Consider the following 16,549-nt stretch of genomic DNA (forward strand, 5'->3'; position numbering starts at 1 on the left):
GCTTTCTGCCATAAGGGTTAGCTATCATTAAATCTGGGTTTCCCAGTGATACAGAATCTACAAGCCAATGCAGGAGATGCAAGAGACTTGGGTTCCATTCCTGGGTCTGGAAGATCCTCTGGAGAAGGAAATAGCAACCCATACCAGTATTCTTGCCTGTAAAATTCCACTGAGAGAGGAGCTTAGTGGCTACAGTCCATGGGGTCACAAAGGGTCACACAAAACTGAGCACCACCAACCACCATCATTAAACTTAGAATTTAAATTAAAAGCATAACTTCACAGATAAAGTAGTTTTGCATATGTTTTAATGATCTTGTAGCTTAAATTGAAGTTAATACTCACTAGTTTTAATTTTTTTCAATTTCCAAACCTTTCTACAACTGTATATTTTATGGAAATGCCTTGCATTGTGAAACATGCAAATATTACCAACACTTAAAACCGACCATATTTCTGTTCTACCAGCTTATTCAGTAAAAAATCTGTTTTAGTCTTTTGTTGAAAGTTCAAGGTTGTAAGTACCTAGTGCCTGCCAATCTGCACACTGATATACTGTTGATTCATTTGACAAATTCTTCCTGATTCTCTGCTATGTCAGAGTCTCTGCTTTTAGATACTGAACATACAATATTGAGCAAACCCAGAAATGGTCCATGTTCACATGGAGCTATCAGTTTATTGGAGGAGTATGTGATAATCAAATAATTATACACATTTAAAAGCTGCGATTTTGACAACATAGAGCTTCCCTGGTGACTCAGATAGTAAAGAATCTGCTTGCAATGCAGGAGACCCAGGTTCGATCCCTGGGTTGGGAAGATCCCCCACGGAAGGAAATGGCAACCCACTCCAGTATTTTTGCCTGGAAAATTCCACAGACAGAGGAAGGAGCCTGGTGGGCTACAGTCCATGGAGTCACAAAGAGTCAGACACAACTGAGCAACTAACACTTTAAAAACTGCAGTTGTGACAAATGCTGTGAAAAAGAGATGAAAAAGTGCTGGGAGAACCTACAACAGGATATACGAATGTTGGGGAGTGTGGGTGGTCAGGGAAAGCCGCCCTGAGGAAGTGATGTAAGAATGAATGTAGGTTGATGAGAAGGGAAGGAAGAGTGTTTATAGACAGGGAACAGTGCAAAGGCCAGACAGAAATCAAAGCGAACCTGAAGGACAGGAGGAGTCTAGCTTTTGGAAGAGAGAGTTAGAGGAAGAGGTGAGGCTGGAGAAGTGGAAGGCACCCAGACCTTGCTGGGCTCTGCAGGCCTCTCACGTGTTTTGATATGTAGACCAACAGAAAATAGTTAAAGCCTTTGTAGGGTTTTAATGTTGGTGGGGTGATAAAATCAGATTGGCATTTTAAAAAGATTACTGACTTCAGAGTGAGAAGGGATTAGAGGGCAGGGCTAGAAAGTTTGGTGAGATAGAAGCTTCACTGAATGTATATGCATGTAAACACAAGCTTTTCAAAAATAAATCATGTTCTAAAGGGATTTGGAAGTTTTTAAGGAAAGAATCACTGTTTTTTTATCTTTTAACTCTTTGTGTTTATTTTTGGAGGCAGGGTAAAATGGGTTCACAAATAAATGAAGAGAAAGAAGAAAGAACAATATTTTCCAGAGGTCCTGGGGGAAAACATACAGAGGTAACTGTGTTAGCTTTATTTTTCCGATCATATACTCAATATAAATAATAATTTCAGTATATAAGACAGTATGGAGAGTTCATCCTCTTAATCACTTTTCATACTTATAGTCACACACAAACTTACATGTACTCAGCAGCATGGCTTAATAAAGACTAGGTAGGTGTTCAGTAGCTATGAATTGCACTAATTAATCATTCCTATTATATTTGTTAATATACTTATTGCTTTTCACTTAATAATAAGACTTGGGTTACATAACCTTTTTAATAGCTGGTCAATAATTCATTATAGGCATGTGTCATAATGTATGTAAATAACCCCACACTGATGGAAGCTCAAGTTTTTTAGGTTTATAATCCTTGTGATTCAACGAACATCCTAGCACAGACATTCAAATAGTTGCCTGGGGTAAGTCCCTAGAACTGAAGTTGCTGGGTAAAAAGATATATACACATTTTACATTTTGATATATACAGCCAAAAAGCCTACCAGAAAGTTATTCCTACCTCCATTCCCGATTATATTCATTTTCTTATACCTCTGGTGGGTTGAGAAAAATCACACCTCCTGGAGTTTTTTATGCACTTTTCTCTGATACCTGGCCAATTCTGCACATCTCATAAGTTTACTAGTCACTTATATTTCTTCTTACATGATTTTCCAGTAAATGTCCTTTGCACATTCTTTTAATCTTCTACTAGGTATGTTTATCTTATTGACTTAAGACAACCCTTTGGAGATAGTGATATTAAGCCTTTGTCTGTCATATATAGCCTGATCTCTTTTTCCTAGTTTAATAAAAATCTTTATTATGTTTTTGGAAAACAAAAGTTTTACAATTTATATAGTCAGTTCTGACAATCTTTTCCTTTAAGGTTTCTGGCCTTTGTATTCTGCTTAGAATTAAATTTTTCACTCCCCAATATTACAGAAATACCAGCCTAATAACATTTTCTTTTGGTACTTTATTTACAGTTTTGAGAGCATTTCTGGAGGGCAATCAGGTAGCTAGTACAGGACTTTATAAAATGTTGGTTCCCTTTGCCAGAAATTCTTTTAGAATTTATTCTAGAGAAATAAGATGCAAAGCTTTAGTTTCAAGGATATTCACTGAAGAGCTGTTTATAATTGCAAAAAACCCCAAAACTGTAAACAATGAAATGTTCAACAATGGAAGACTGGTTATATCAATTATGGTATATTTATCCCATTAAAATACAAAAACAATTAATCATATTAAAACATATTAAAAACTAAAAGCAAAAAAAGAGGCCAAGTCCAACTCATAAACACCAAAATTTTCTTTTGGCTAGGCACAAAAAAAGGAAGCCTGTGTTTACACAATAATCTTTTTCTTTTCTTCTATGACAGTATTTGAATAATAAACACATTTAAATTTTAGTATAGCTTCCAATTATGCAGATACACTGTTAAGTGTACCATTTGTATTTTAGTAGCTAAAGGTGCTTTAGACTACAGGGTTTTTAAAGTCGCTCAGTCGCGTCCGCCTCTTCGTGACCCCATGGAGTGTAGCCTACCAGGCTCCTCTGTCCATGGGATTTTCCAGGCAAGAGTACTCGAGTGGGTTGCCATTTCCTTCTCCAGGGGATCTTCCCGACCCAGGGATCGAACCTGGGTCTCCAGCATTGCAGACAGATGCTTTACTGTCTGAGCCACCAGGGAAGCTAGAGGGTATTACCTTCATATTCAATTTAGGTATGCCTCAGCCAGTAACTTTAAGCAAGTCAATTAACCTTTTCGTTTCCTTATCTGTTGAATGAGAATAATACCTACCCTGATTTAACTCATAAGGAAGTTGTGTAAATTGCAATTCACTGTAGGCAACATAGAAAATGGTGCTAATGTTATTTATCTTGAACTACATTATTATCATCGCTTTTGCTTAAGTTTATTAAGGTATGATTGACACATGAAAAGCAGTACATATTTAAAGTATATAACTTCATGAGTCTGGAGATAAGCATACACTTATGAAACCATTACCACTATCTGTGCCACAAACATTTTCATCATCTTCCAAAGTTTCCTCCTGCCCATTCTATTTGTTTTTTTTTGTGATTTGTTTGTTCAGTTGCCCAGTCATGTCCGACTCTTTGCGAGCCCATGGACTGCAGCACGCCTGACCTTCCTGTCCCTCACCATCTCCCAGAGCTTGCCCAAGTTCATTTTTGTGATAAGGACACTTAAAATCTATTCTCTTTTTGAGTGTACAATACAGGTTAACTACAGACACTACACTATACTAAGTATATATCTCGAAGACTATTCATCTTGTATAACTGAAACAGTAACCTTTGACTAATGTCTCTCATTTCCCTCTCCTTCTGGCCCAGGCACCATTCCACCTTCTGCTTCTGTGAGTTTCACTAGATTCCTCATTCTGGATTTCATTGTATTTTTCCCTTTGTGTCTGGCTTATTTTACTTAACATAATTGTCCTCAAGGTCCACCTATGTTGTTGCAAATGGCTGGACTTCCTTCTTTTTAAGGGCCGAATAATACTCCATTATATGTCATATGATGGTTGTTGTTTTTAATGTAAATGCAATGGAAATAGTGGGTCAATATCTTCAAAAAGAATATTTTTTAGTTATCTAAGGGAAAGAAGACAAAACAAAAGAAAAAGTGGCCTACTAAAACAAATTGTGAGGGAAGATAATTATCCAATAAATATTTACTAATTGCCTACTTCGAGCTGGGTTGGGGTTGGGGTAGGGGAGAGTAAGAGTGAATAAATACACAGTCTCTATTCTCAGGGACTTTATTCTGGTGGATGACACATGTCAGTGCCACATACAGAATCACAGCATATTGTCCCTAGAACCTAAAGAGGCAAAGGGCTGTCGAGGCAAAAATGCCTCTCAAAGGCAACAAATAGTCAAGTTTGATCATCAGAGATCAGCTGAACCAGGTAGAGGAGTTTAACCTCGTCAAAGAGTTACAGGGGAAAGCGTTATCAAGGTAACCTGCAGCAGTTCTACACAGCCTAAAGTGAAATTAGGGGACAAATTGGCTGGGGATGCCCCATTCTGGAGGGGTTCCCCTGGTAAGCATGAGGGGGAATCCCCTTGAATATGGTAGAACCCCAACAGCAAATATAGGGGCTTGAGGGGAGAACAGATCCCTGCCTGCTAGTAGGAGACTGGAAGGGGTGGGGGAATTCTTAAAAACTCCATTTACAGAACAGGAGATCCCCTTCTGTTACTCAAAGTTCCCTTGTTCAGGGTATTCTGAGACATTTGTGGATTACTATCCTCTTGAACTTTGTTTCTGATTTGATCTTCCTTCAGGGTTAAGAAGACAACTGAATATATATTTATACACATATAATGATAAAAATATACACACACTCATACATCATACACTCACACTGTTTGGCTGTGAGGTCAGTGACCCTAGCATTTAAGTCATTTATTTGAATCAAGTGTTGTTCATCCCTAATCAGTGCACGTTTAACCAAATCTCCAGACAGAAGATGATGTGAATTTTCCAAAACAGAAGGTAAGCTACATGTCTGAAAAAAATACAGTTTGGACACAACTAACAACTTAGTGGAGTGAAGCATTTTTGGTGATTCTGATGCTACCAGAATCAGGAAAAAAAAAAAAAACTAGCATACTAGCACAGATATATATTGCCTGTTAAGTACTAGGCAAATAAGATGAAAACAACAACAACAACAAAGATATGAGTTTAACAGTTTGGGAATGGAAAAAATCTTTAAAGCCGAAATAAAAAATTCTTAAGAACATTTACTTCCCATCATCTTAACCCTGGATAAGCGATTAACTTCAGTAATTCTTCCCTCTTTTTCTGGAGAAGGGAGTGAGAGTTAAAACTGAATAAATAATGTATTTATTTGCAAGTGCCTGGAATTTTAAAAAAATGCATTAAGGACAAAGCACAGCATTATTATAACATTCTTCCATATAGTACATAATACATACAGCCAAGTGGGCAGAACCCTCTCATTTCTCCAACATACAAATTAGGTCATCAGAGATTCCACTGTCCTAAGTTTTCCAACAACTAAAACAAAGCAGGACACATTTTTTTTTAATCCACAAACTCTACCAATCTAAGGACCTATATTGCAGTTTCAGGCTGTTTATCATTGGTGACCAGGTGACAACATGGATATGTAGCAATCTGATCATTATCAACAAAATAACTGAAAGCCAAAATCTCTTTGTGGCAGGTTAGTACTATCATTCTTTACATTAAAATTACATTTCATCTATAAGGTAGAACTAACAATTTCTGTTTGACATACAACACTGTTCATTCATTACAGATACTAAAATTACAGTGAATTAAGTAAAAGTTGATATGAATAAATCTATACAATATATGGGTATGGCTGTGCATGAGTTTAGTCCATTCAAAAATATTAAGGCAAATAGTATTTTATAATATGTCTGGGATAACCTTTTTTTTAAGGTTAATCTTGAAAAAATACCATATTCCATATTCCACATGATATATTCAAAGTTTAAAATGCTGTTTATTTTAAAAATAGAAATTATTGAAGAGAACAGAATCATAAAACTAGAAAGCCTAAATATTGTAACACATGTTGTAACACATGTTATTAAATACATATAACTTTCCATTAATATATAACATAAAAGATTAAAGCCTCTAACACATGATAATCTATAACCGTAGAGTTGTGTTTTTCTCATTTTTCCCCATGCACATGCTGACATACATTAATGTAAAACATAACATGTCCTTTTTTTCCCTACTCAATAATTATCTTGAACGTATTTTGAATGTTTGTGATTAACTTTTTAATATACAGTTTCAACTTCTGTAATTTACTGAGTTATTTATTTTTACGGTTACATATACTGTTTCATTTAGTCCTCTTAACATATTTATTAAAAGAGTAAAAAGCTCCTCCATAGTTTGAGAATATCTTTTTTTAATCCGAAATAACTTTGAATAAAAATGATTTGATTTGTTTCACATTACTTTTTTTAAACTTGTTTTTTAAAGTTTATTTCACGTTTCAAAGAGTAAAATGAATCTCAACACTTCAGAATTTGCTAAATTTAGCATATTAAAAAATATTTTAAAATACGAGTATAAGGGCTCCAAATTGGAAAATCTTTTTCTGAACAAGTAGACTACGATTATTATTGTAAGAGTTTCATTTCCAGCTCCATCTGTTCTTCTAATCACTCTAAATTCCATGTGCAGTGTAAACAGTTTAAAAAAAAAAAAAACACACCCCAAAGTCTTAAAAATCAATTCTTGCCTTAACACACACGCTCTTCAGAGTCGCACGCAGCGTCTGTGTGAGCCGACTCCTCCCCACTCTCGGGGAAAACCCTGCCTAATATTTATAACGTTCTGACACACTGTAATACTCACAAGGTGGTTGTAGAAGTATAAACACGACTGGAGCTCTCTGATTGGCTGCTGGTGATGTAACACCCATGTCAATACTTCCCACTGAACGCACGTGTTCGACCTTTTATTTAAATTTCCATTTCATCACAGCAATAAGACACTCGGGGCGGTGCATTTTCTGTGAAATGATTATCGCCCAGAGGTGCTGCATCGAATACACAATGCAGCAGACGAGAAGGTGCCCGCGGTTGTAACCTCCTCGCGCGAAAGGTACAGCCTGGTCCAGTCTTTGTGAAGGAACAAAAATAAGTTCACTTCCTCGGGCACCGTTACCCCCCACCCCCACCCACCCCACCTCAGCAAATGACAAGGCTGGAGCGCAGCTCCCACCGCACAGTTATTTCTCAAAGTCCCAGGTGAACTCGTGGCGAGGGAAGGAAAATGTGCGTCCCGGGCGCGGGTAGGTGCGTGCGGGCAGCGGGGAGGCGGCCAGACCTGACACTCGCCAGCTGTTTGTCCTCCGCGGAGCCCGGCCCCGGCCGCACACGCCCGCCCCCTCCCCGAGACCCCCCAGCCCGCCGCCCGGCCTTTTGTCCCCCGCCCCTCGGCCGACTTCCTTCCCCCGCGGCCGCACCCCCGCCCCCAGGCCGGAGGCGCGGCCCGGCCCCTTTCCCGGTCCCCAGGCGCCCCCACCCCACCCCAGCCCAGCCCCAAGCCCAGCCCCCTCCCCCCGCCCGGCCCCCACCCTTTCCCCCTCCAGCGGTTACTGCTACCCCGGTGCATTGTGGGCGCACGGTCCGTTGTTCATTTGCCATTCGACCTCCGCCAGGGCCTGGTCGGACGGAAACGCTCCGCCGGCTTTATTGTCGGTTCGTTATGTGGCGGAGCCCGGCAGTTTAACGTGCCTCTCGCCCTCAGCGCTTCGGAAGCCGGCAGCCGCGTCGGGACTCCTCGGCGCGCCGGAGGAAGGATATCTTGTTTGGAGGGTCGGTGTGTGCGCGCGGCTTTAAAGAGGGGGCAGTGGAGGGTCTCCCCTCACTCCGCCTCTCAACTTCGAAGGCCTCACGCGCGCCGGCTCGCTGCTCACCTCTCCGCCGCCCGCCCCCCCCGTTCTCCGCGCGGGACGCTGCCCGGAGCGCCGCGGGGCGGGGGTGGAGGACGAGGAGGCGGCCGGAGGCGGCGGCCCGGCGGGCGGCGGCGGCGGCGGCGGACGCGTGAGGCAGCCCCGGGGAGCGAGCGCGAGCCGGGCGTCCGGGCGGGAGGGTGAGGCCGAGCCCCGCGAGACCGGAACGCCCGCGGTGGGGGCGGGAGCAAAGCGGAGGGGGAGCGGCGGGGAGCGCGCGGGACGCGGCCCGAGGCCGGGCGCGAGCCGGGGCACCGGGCGGCGGCGGCGGCGCGCGCCATGTCGTTCAGTGAAATGAACCGCAGGACGCTGGCGTTCCGAGGAGGCGGGTTGGTCACCGCCAGCGGCGGCGGCGGCTCCGCGAACAATAACGTTGGCGGGGAGGCCTCGGCTTGGCCCCAGCAGCCCCAGCCAAGACAGCCCCCGCCGCCAGCGCCGCAGCCGCTCAATGGGCGGGGGGCCGACGAGGAAGTGGAATTGGAGGGCCTGGAGACCCAAGACCTGGAGGCCTCCGCCGAGGAAACCAAGGAGTTGCTGCTCCCCCAAGACGCGGGCGGCCCCACCTCGCTGGGCGGCGGTGGCGCCGGGGGCCCCCTGCTAGCGGAAAGGAACCGTCGGACTCTGGCCTTTCGAGGCGGCGGCGGCGGCGGGGGGCTCGGCAACAATGGCAGTAGCCGCGGCCGCCCCGAGACCTCGGCGTGGCCCCTGAGGCATTTCAATGGGCGAGGGCCGGCGGCCGTGGAGCTGGAGCTGGACGCGCTGGAGGGGAAGGAGTTGATGCCGGACGGCGCGTCCCTGAGCGACAGCACTGAAGACGAAGAGGAGGGGGCGAGCCTGGGCGACGGCAGCGGGGCGGAAGGAGGCAGCTGCGGCAGCAGCAGGCGGTCGGGCGGCGATGGCGGGGACGAAGCGGAGGGCAGCGGTGTGGGAGCTGGAGAAGGAGAGACTGTCCAGCACTTCCCGCTCGCGCGGCCCAAGTCCCTAATGCAGAAGCTCCACTGCTCCTTCCAGACCTCCTGGCTCAAAGATTTTCCCTGGCTGCGCTATTCCAAGGATACTGGCCTTATGTCTTGCGGCTGGTGCCAAAAGCCCCCCGAGGACGGAGGAAGCGGGGATCTGCCCCCAGTGGGGCACGACGAGCTTTCGCGAGGGACCCGCAACTACAAGAAAACCCTCCTTCTGAGGCACCACGTCTCTACCGAGCACAAACTCCACGAAGCCAACGCCCAGGTACGATATATGTTGCTCCTGCTTTTTCAGATCTTTGGGGGAAAGGTTTATCAGTTAAAACTCACTCTCCTGGGTGAAGACATCTTTTCTGTTGGGAGAGAGGTGTAGGGAGCTTAGGCGTGGGGGTTCAAAAGCCTGGGAATAAGTTTTCAAAAGTTAACCGGGGGAGTTGGGGGGAGGGGAAGGAATGACAATTTTCTAATCGTAGCGCTGAATTTGATTTAATTTTTTTCATGACTCAGATTTTTTTGCCCGTCAGACTGAATCAGAAGGAAAGTTTAATAAGCGAGATTGAAGGTTTTAACCCCGTAAGGTTGGCTTTGTGGTTAGAATGTTATTAGCTGTGATTTTAGAAAAGCTGCTTTAATGTTGGTAGTCTTTTAACGTGGTGTTGGAAGTCAAATCTGGTAACTTTGAAGAATTAAACTCTTTCCTTAACCTTTGACGCTACCCCTTTTAGGAGAACATCCAACCGAGAAAATTCTTTTTATCATGTCAGAATAACGTGAAATATGAGAGTAGTATGTAAATGTAGAGGAAACTCTTTGGATAAGACTTCGTGAATGATTATACTAAATTCATCTCCTTAAACTTTTTGTTGAACTTCTCTTTCCAAAGGTATGCTTTTGGTAAATTGTGGTAGTTTTTACTTGCTTCCTTCTCTCCAGATTTCTGTGCTGAGATTTTCTGTAATCCCCTTTTTCAAAGAGTTTTCATATAAATGTGGTTTACTTTAAACTTAGAATATTTGAAGTGCTGAATGTAAAGTTATTTCTACCAACTAGTTGATTCGAACTGGTAGAGAATGTATTTACCAAAATCATAAGTTCTTAGTTATAAAACAGGTAAACGGTACTTCAGTTCTTAGATCTTATCTTAGTATTTCTGGACTAAAGATAATAGTCTTATCATTTTGATAATCTCTTTTCAAGCCAAGCAGATGTTAATCAGTCCTCTTAAGACAACCTGTGGTTGTGGTTGGAATTCATTCTTTTGTATCGGTAGCCAGGCGTTGATTTCAGAAAGTCACCTTTGAGATACTAGTCCCTTTGTGTGTTGGACTGATCTTGCTGTTTAGAACACTTTTAGTGGAGTTCATTAGACACTATCTAATAACCCTACAGCCCAGAAATTTCTCAGAAGTTGAGACTTTAACGTTAAAAGCATAGGGTTGTTTTTCTCAGGTGGGTAATGGTAACAGTTTTTGCACAACTTTTAGTTGCCTAAGCCCTACAAGGAAGGTCATTTAAAGATGTAAGGCCCGGAAAGGTTAAGTAAATTGTCCCAAGTCTTACAGTTCTTGGTTATAAATGACACTAGCCTTTATAAGCAATGTTGCAATGGAGGAAGGAAAAAAAAGATTTTGGGTTAAATCTAGGTTCACATCTCAGCTTTCTGCAATTACTAGCTTTGTGAGCTTGGGCATTGGAGTGCCAGACTTGTCTTCTGTATGCCAAACACAGATGTCCCTTATTTTGGCAAGTAATTATTCTGCTCCCATTTTACAGAAGAGAAGTCTAGAGGCTTCAACGCAGTATATATTCCTGAAGTTAAGTAGTGTGATGAGGTGGAGGGCTTGTGAAAATGAAAGTATGCTTTTCTAAGTGATGAGTTGGTTATTTAGAAAAATCCAAAACGACAATCAAACTGAGTTTTCTTAATTCGGTGGACCAGTTACTCCTCTTCTTTGTAGTCTATGTAGGCAGATCTGAATGGGAGTACAGATTATTACAATTAGCTGCTTAGTGAACCTGGAATCAGAGGAAGGGGGAATTAGTTGGATAACCTTATGATAGACTTAGCATGGTGTATTCCTCTCCCCTAGGCATATATCTGGATTAGGGAATTCATCCCTAGGTAAAACCTTTTCTAAACTTAATCCCTGAATTATCCCTCCCTTACCCTTTGCCCCCTTGAAACTCCCTTTTTACAATATAATCTGCAGACCAACTTCTTTCTCTTAGGACATTATTTCATTAGACTGAGAATAATACAATTTAGTAAGTCATTCCTGTTTGTCTAAGGCTATTTATTGGTTCCCTTGATTGGATTTTGGATGATTCCATCAGTTTCCATCAGTTCCACTCTGAACTGATTCTAATCATTTCTATTTTCATTCTAAGATTAGTTTGGGGTATTACCTTGTAGTTGACCCCAGGTACCACCTATCGGATCTTTTTGTCTTGTTAATACATGAGTGACAGGTTGAAGAACTGACTTATTTCTTCCTATGCACAGTTAATCATTTTTTTTACATTGCCCTGCAGCTTTTGATTACCTGCAGGAGGCAGTATAACACAGTCTGTAAGAGCATTCTTGAGCTTAAAAGTAGGGGGACCTGAGTCCTAATCCTCTTTCTTGATAGGCAAATGAGTTAATTTCCAGTCATGTATGCAAAGTGTATATGCCAGCACCTAGTCACTAAGTAAATGATAACCATTATTTATTATCACCATTACTTATTGTCTTTGGAAATAACTATAACTCTGCGGTGGGGGTAGCTGGTACCTCATGTCTCAGTGTTACCAATTTTCTCAGTTTGCAAGCCACTTAATCTCATGGAATCACTCTTGATTCTAGAGAACAAACCAGTTTTTTCCATGCTTTTAGAGACTTTGGCCATTCAGGTTCTTTGAACATTCTCATCGCACTTGCAGTTTTTCTCATCTTCATGAAGAATATCTTGCATGAGTTTTCTCCTGCCTTAAAATTACTGAAATAGTTTTGTAGTTCCTCAGGCAAGAATTAAGTTTGAAGTTGGGACTTAGTTCACTCCCTTTATTCCCCCTCCCCACTTTTTTTCTTTAATTTTAAGGAGTCTGTTTTTTTTGTGAGGAGTTTAGCCACATCTTAGTATGTGAATAAGGGTTATTTTACTTTTTCTTGCGATTTCTGTAAGGGAAAAATCATGGTGGTGGCCAAGAGACTGTGGCGTATTTTTGGGGTGAGGGGGCTGCCTTACTACTTGTGGTTGGGATCCCTGACTAGTGATGGAACCTGTGTCCCCTGCAGTGGAAGTAACCACTGGACTGCCAGGGAATTCCCAGTGGCCCATTCTTAAAACCTTTGATATCCGGTTATTTTGATGTTGATTGTTAAGGATTGCTCATGCAAGAGTCTACAGATGCTCTCAGAATCTGTTCTGTAGCGTTCTCTTTCTGAAAAATCCTTGTAATTTATAAGGATGTAAGGGACAACATAAATTTCTATTTTGAGTAACAACTGACTATATATATCTGCTTCGGTGATTAGCTTATATAAGATTTGACCATCTGGCCCAGAGGACTTTAAAATTGCTTTAACAACATGGATTACCATTGTATCTTGGGTCAGATCACTTTCTACCCAGTTGGGAAATTTTCATTGCTTAAATCACACATTCTGTCAACTCTTTCCAGTTTAGTAAGCCTAAAACATGTGTTCAAGTGTGTTATTGTTACAAACTTAGTTAACCTTTCCAGAAAGTAAATACTTAATTCAGATCAGTGATCTGATTAAAATTACTAATTGGAATATGTTGGTGAGCAGCAAAAGCAAAGGTGAGACAGCGCTCCCAGCCTTCATTGCATTTCGCAAAAATTAAATTGTTTTTTAAGGATTTTGAAAGAAAGACTGAAAACCTTTCACTGGGAAGGAGAAATAGGTATTACAGACAACCACGGAGCCTACGGTCCATTGAATAACCGATTTGTATAATATTTATATAGGTTCTAGCAGTCATTCATTGTGTTTGTAAAAACTGATTCCTTTTCTCTTGTGTTTTTGACTATGCTTTATAATGTGTCTAGGGACTTCTTTCTCTCTCTTAAAATATACCTATTAGGTAGATTCCAAGGCACTGAAGATAAACCTATGTAAATAAGACATTTTTCTGACCTCAAGAAACTTGTATTCTAGTAAGGAGAGAAAGACATTGCAGTAAAATGATAGCTACCATGTTAGAAATAATATTCAAGTTACAGTTAAGACGCTAAAGGAAGTCATCATTCTATTTGTGAAGGTTGGGAGAAGCTTGTAGAATTGGCTCCTAACTTGTGTTAAATGAATAAGTGTTGAAGAGGGGAGGGCATTCTAGGCATTGCAGTTGGAAACAGCTTGAGCATAATGGAAATTGATGCCTTGATGTGTCTGATAAGTAGATGATTTAATTCAGCAGGATGAAAAATTAAGTTTGAGTGGGTAGACTGCAGGTTATGGATGATCCTTTCATGTTGAAATGATTGTATTTTTTCTGTTGGGCAAACCATTTAGCAGTTTTAAGGAGAGGAGAACCACAATGAAATATGTGTAAGTTGATGTGTAGAAGCACCTGTTGGTATGTATGTGGTTTTTGAGGAGAGCTGGTAATAAAGCATATTTTTGGCACATAAAATTGGCTGAAAGTTGTAATCACCTGAAGACATCTACAATCCCAGACCTATAGATCTATAATTTCTGGGGATAGTATTAATAGTTAAATTGCAAGAGAAAATGTCATCACTCAAGAGAAGAGATATTGATTTCAAAGGAGATATTCCTTTCTTTATCTACTGACTTACATAATTTGTCAGTACTACTGGCAGGCATTTGCATCATGCTCACTATGGCCTTGTTTGTCCTCATACTATAAATGGAGTTTGAGTTTTAGAATTTGGGTTTGTAAATGGACATTGATATTTTTATTCTTTTAGTATACCATTCCAGTGGGTTGCTGCAACAAAAGATTTTTATGTTTTTAATGCTTTTATTTTACACTTTATGTTTGAAATATATTTTTTACCTACTTATCCATTTATCAAAAGGGGACTGGAATTCTAGGTAGGGAAGTAAATACTAAATACTTGATTAGCCAGTAACATTTTCTAATCATTTGTGAATTGACTACAGATAGCTAACTGCAGCTGAATTTCTCTTTCCCCCTGTCCCTCTCAGAAGAATGGGGAGACTGGGTAGTGTGATCTTGGGTTCTCTACAGTAGCAGGTGTTATCCAGTTCTCCCAGCTGGAATGCTGTGAACACCCTATGATCTCCCTCCACACCTCTGCCTTGAAATCTAATTAATCACTCAAGTTTGGATTTTACTTGAGAAATTTTCTGGGCTCTGCCTCACTTCCCGTCCCCCCATGACTGTTACCTGTCTTACCCAGTTAAGGTCCTTGTTTGTTGTAGGTCTGCTGCACACCTAACAGGGGCTTGCCCTGGTCACAGTATTTCCAATGTCATTCCCTAGTAATTATCCTCCACTTTGCTGCCACAGTCATCTCTTTTATCAGTTAATTCAGTCAGATCATTCTTCTGTAGGCACCTATACCCTTGGTCTTTAATCTTGTGCAGGATTCAGATCTCTAGATAATCTGGTGCAAGTTATAGACACTTAGCTCCAAAAACATTAGGAGCATATTTGCATTTCTTGGGCTTTTTTGGATCACCTTGAAGTTCTTCATAAATCTAGAATTGTGAGGATGCTGTAGACATCCTTGGTTTTTTCTCATGCTGTCTGATTTGCTTAGAATCTCATCCTCTCATTCCACTCTTGCATCCTTCAAGGCTCTGCTCAGATCTTTGTTTCAAAAAAAGATCTCACCCAAACCCCTCCAAAAACTGGATTAGGTGCACCACCTCTTTGCTCTCTTAAAGTTCTTGTTGTATTCTTCAGTATCTTAAGAATCCTGCTCAGTAGTAATAACTTCAGGCTGAGAACAAAATCATTTTGGGTTCCCACTATAGAACCTGTCTGATACAGACATTGATTTAATGCTTATTTAATAAGTGAGTAAAGTCAAGATTTTTCAAGCTTTTAGCAGCTTTTTCTCTGATTAAAATATTTACTTTTGGCCTCTCTGGAAATAAATTTGAAGATAATAAACCGGATTTTAACCAAATGTATACTTCTATATTTTCTTAATTTTGGAAGAGTTAATTAAGGTCTCTAAAAATAATTTTACTTATGGGCATCTCCACAGATAAAAATAACAGGAGACTTTTCATATTTATAGAATCTCTGGTGTAACACATTGTCTTTTTTTTTTTTTTTTTTTTTTTAATCTGAATGTCTGTTTCCTTAGTCTCTCCTTGTTTATCTAGTTTAGACTAATGCTTGGCTAAGTTGTGTTTTCCTTTTTGGGAAAGGGAATAGAAATTTTTCCAACTAGTCTTTAAAAAGTTCTGGAAATACTTAAACCTTTTTATCAGTGTATTTTTATCAGTGGTATCTCATGTTTATCAATATACTAAGAATGGACATAGAATGTTAAAGAGGGAACTGGAGAGACAGAGATGACTTGAGTTCTTAGGGACCTGTTATTTTTGTCTTTAGTTACTAGGAATTTATTTGGTTTAGCAAGTAATATTGGCAGTTTATTTTAGTGCTTATCTTGCTTTATTTTACCCATATCCTCAAATAATACTCCCCTTGTAGAGTACATGTACTCTTGACTGGTAAACTCCTTGTGGAGAGCATATATAACATGTGCTACAGAAACATGGCACAGTGCTCTGATCAGTACTGAAGGAGAAATTGCTGGGGCTGTTTGTAGCATGTAACATTACTATTCTGTTTCAGTAGTAATGAAGAAAAATAGTTGTTGAATAGTGTGTTTGGCTTGTATACCTTGTGTCAAAAGTGGAATGGACAAATATTTTGGTGGAAAGGCTTTTCTCTTTATTTTCAAAAATGAGGACATTTGGTGTGATAATGGCAGAGAATTACAGAAATTGGGACTGGCCCAGAAATTTCAGAACACATGGCCTAAAATGACTGCTATGACATAGCCACTTCCTTCTTAAAGTGTTTTGAACTGCTTAATGAATAAACTTAAAGCACTTTTTGACTTGTAAAGGCTAATTCACTGCTTCCACAGACACTTTACAATGTGTTGCCAAATTTTTTGCTCTTACTGTTACTACAGTATCTGTTAGAACTTTGAACCAAATGAGCTTTGCTGGGCAGGTATGACATGCACAGCAAAGCTTACTTTTAAGCCTGCATCGTAGAGCAATGTAGTTTGGAAATTTTCTGTAGTCAGTAGAGAGCATAAGCAAATTAATAATAAAAAGTCTTATTTAGATAGCCTCATAAACAGTATGATAAGTCTATAGAAAATTATAGCAGTGTTCTTTATATAGAGTCCTAAACATTTCCCATCCCTTTACTAAGTAGTTGGAAACTTCACAGCATACTGGTTTTAT

At 40.7% G+C, this 16,549-nt stretch overlaps 1 protein-coding gene across 1 annotated transcript in view; it reads left to right on the forward strand.

The window, feature by feature from the left end:
- Positions 1 to 7,774: 7,774 nt before the first annotated feature.
- Positions 7,775 to 16,549, forward strand: part of ZBTB10 (zinc finger and BTB domain containing 10) — a 31,894-nt gene continuing 23,119 nt past the window's right edge. Inside the window, exon 1 of the mRNA XM_043483485.1 lies at positions 7,775 to 9,382. Coding sequence (XP_043339420.1) covers positions 8,432 to 9,382 — 951 coding nt within the window. The 5' untranslated portion in view covers positions 7,775 to 8,431. The remainder of the gene's footprint in view (positions 9,383 to 16,549) is intronic.

Source organism: Cervus canadensis, chromosome 12 (assembly GCF_019320065.1).
Source record: "Cervus canadensis isolate Bull #8, Minnesota chromosome 12, ASM1932006v1, whole genome shotgun sequence".
Classification (NCBI taxonomy): Eukaryota; Metazoa; Chordata; class Mammalia; order Artiodactyla; family Cervidae; genus Cervus; species Cervus canadensis.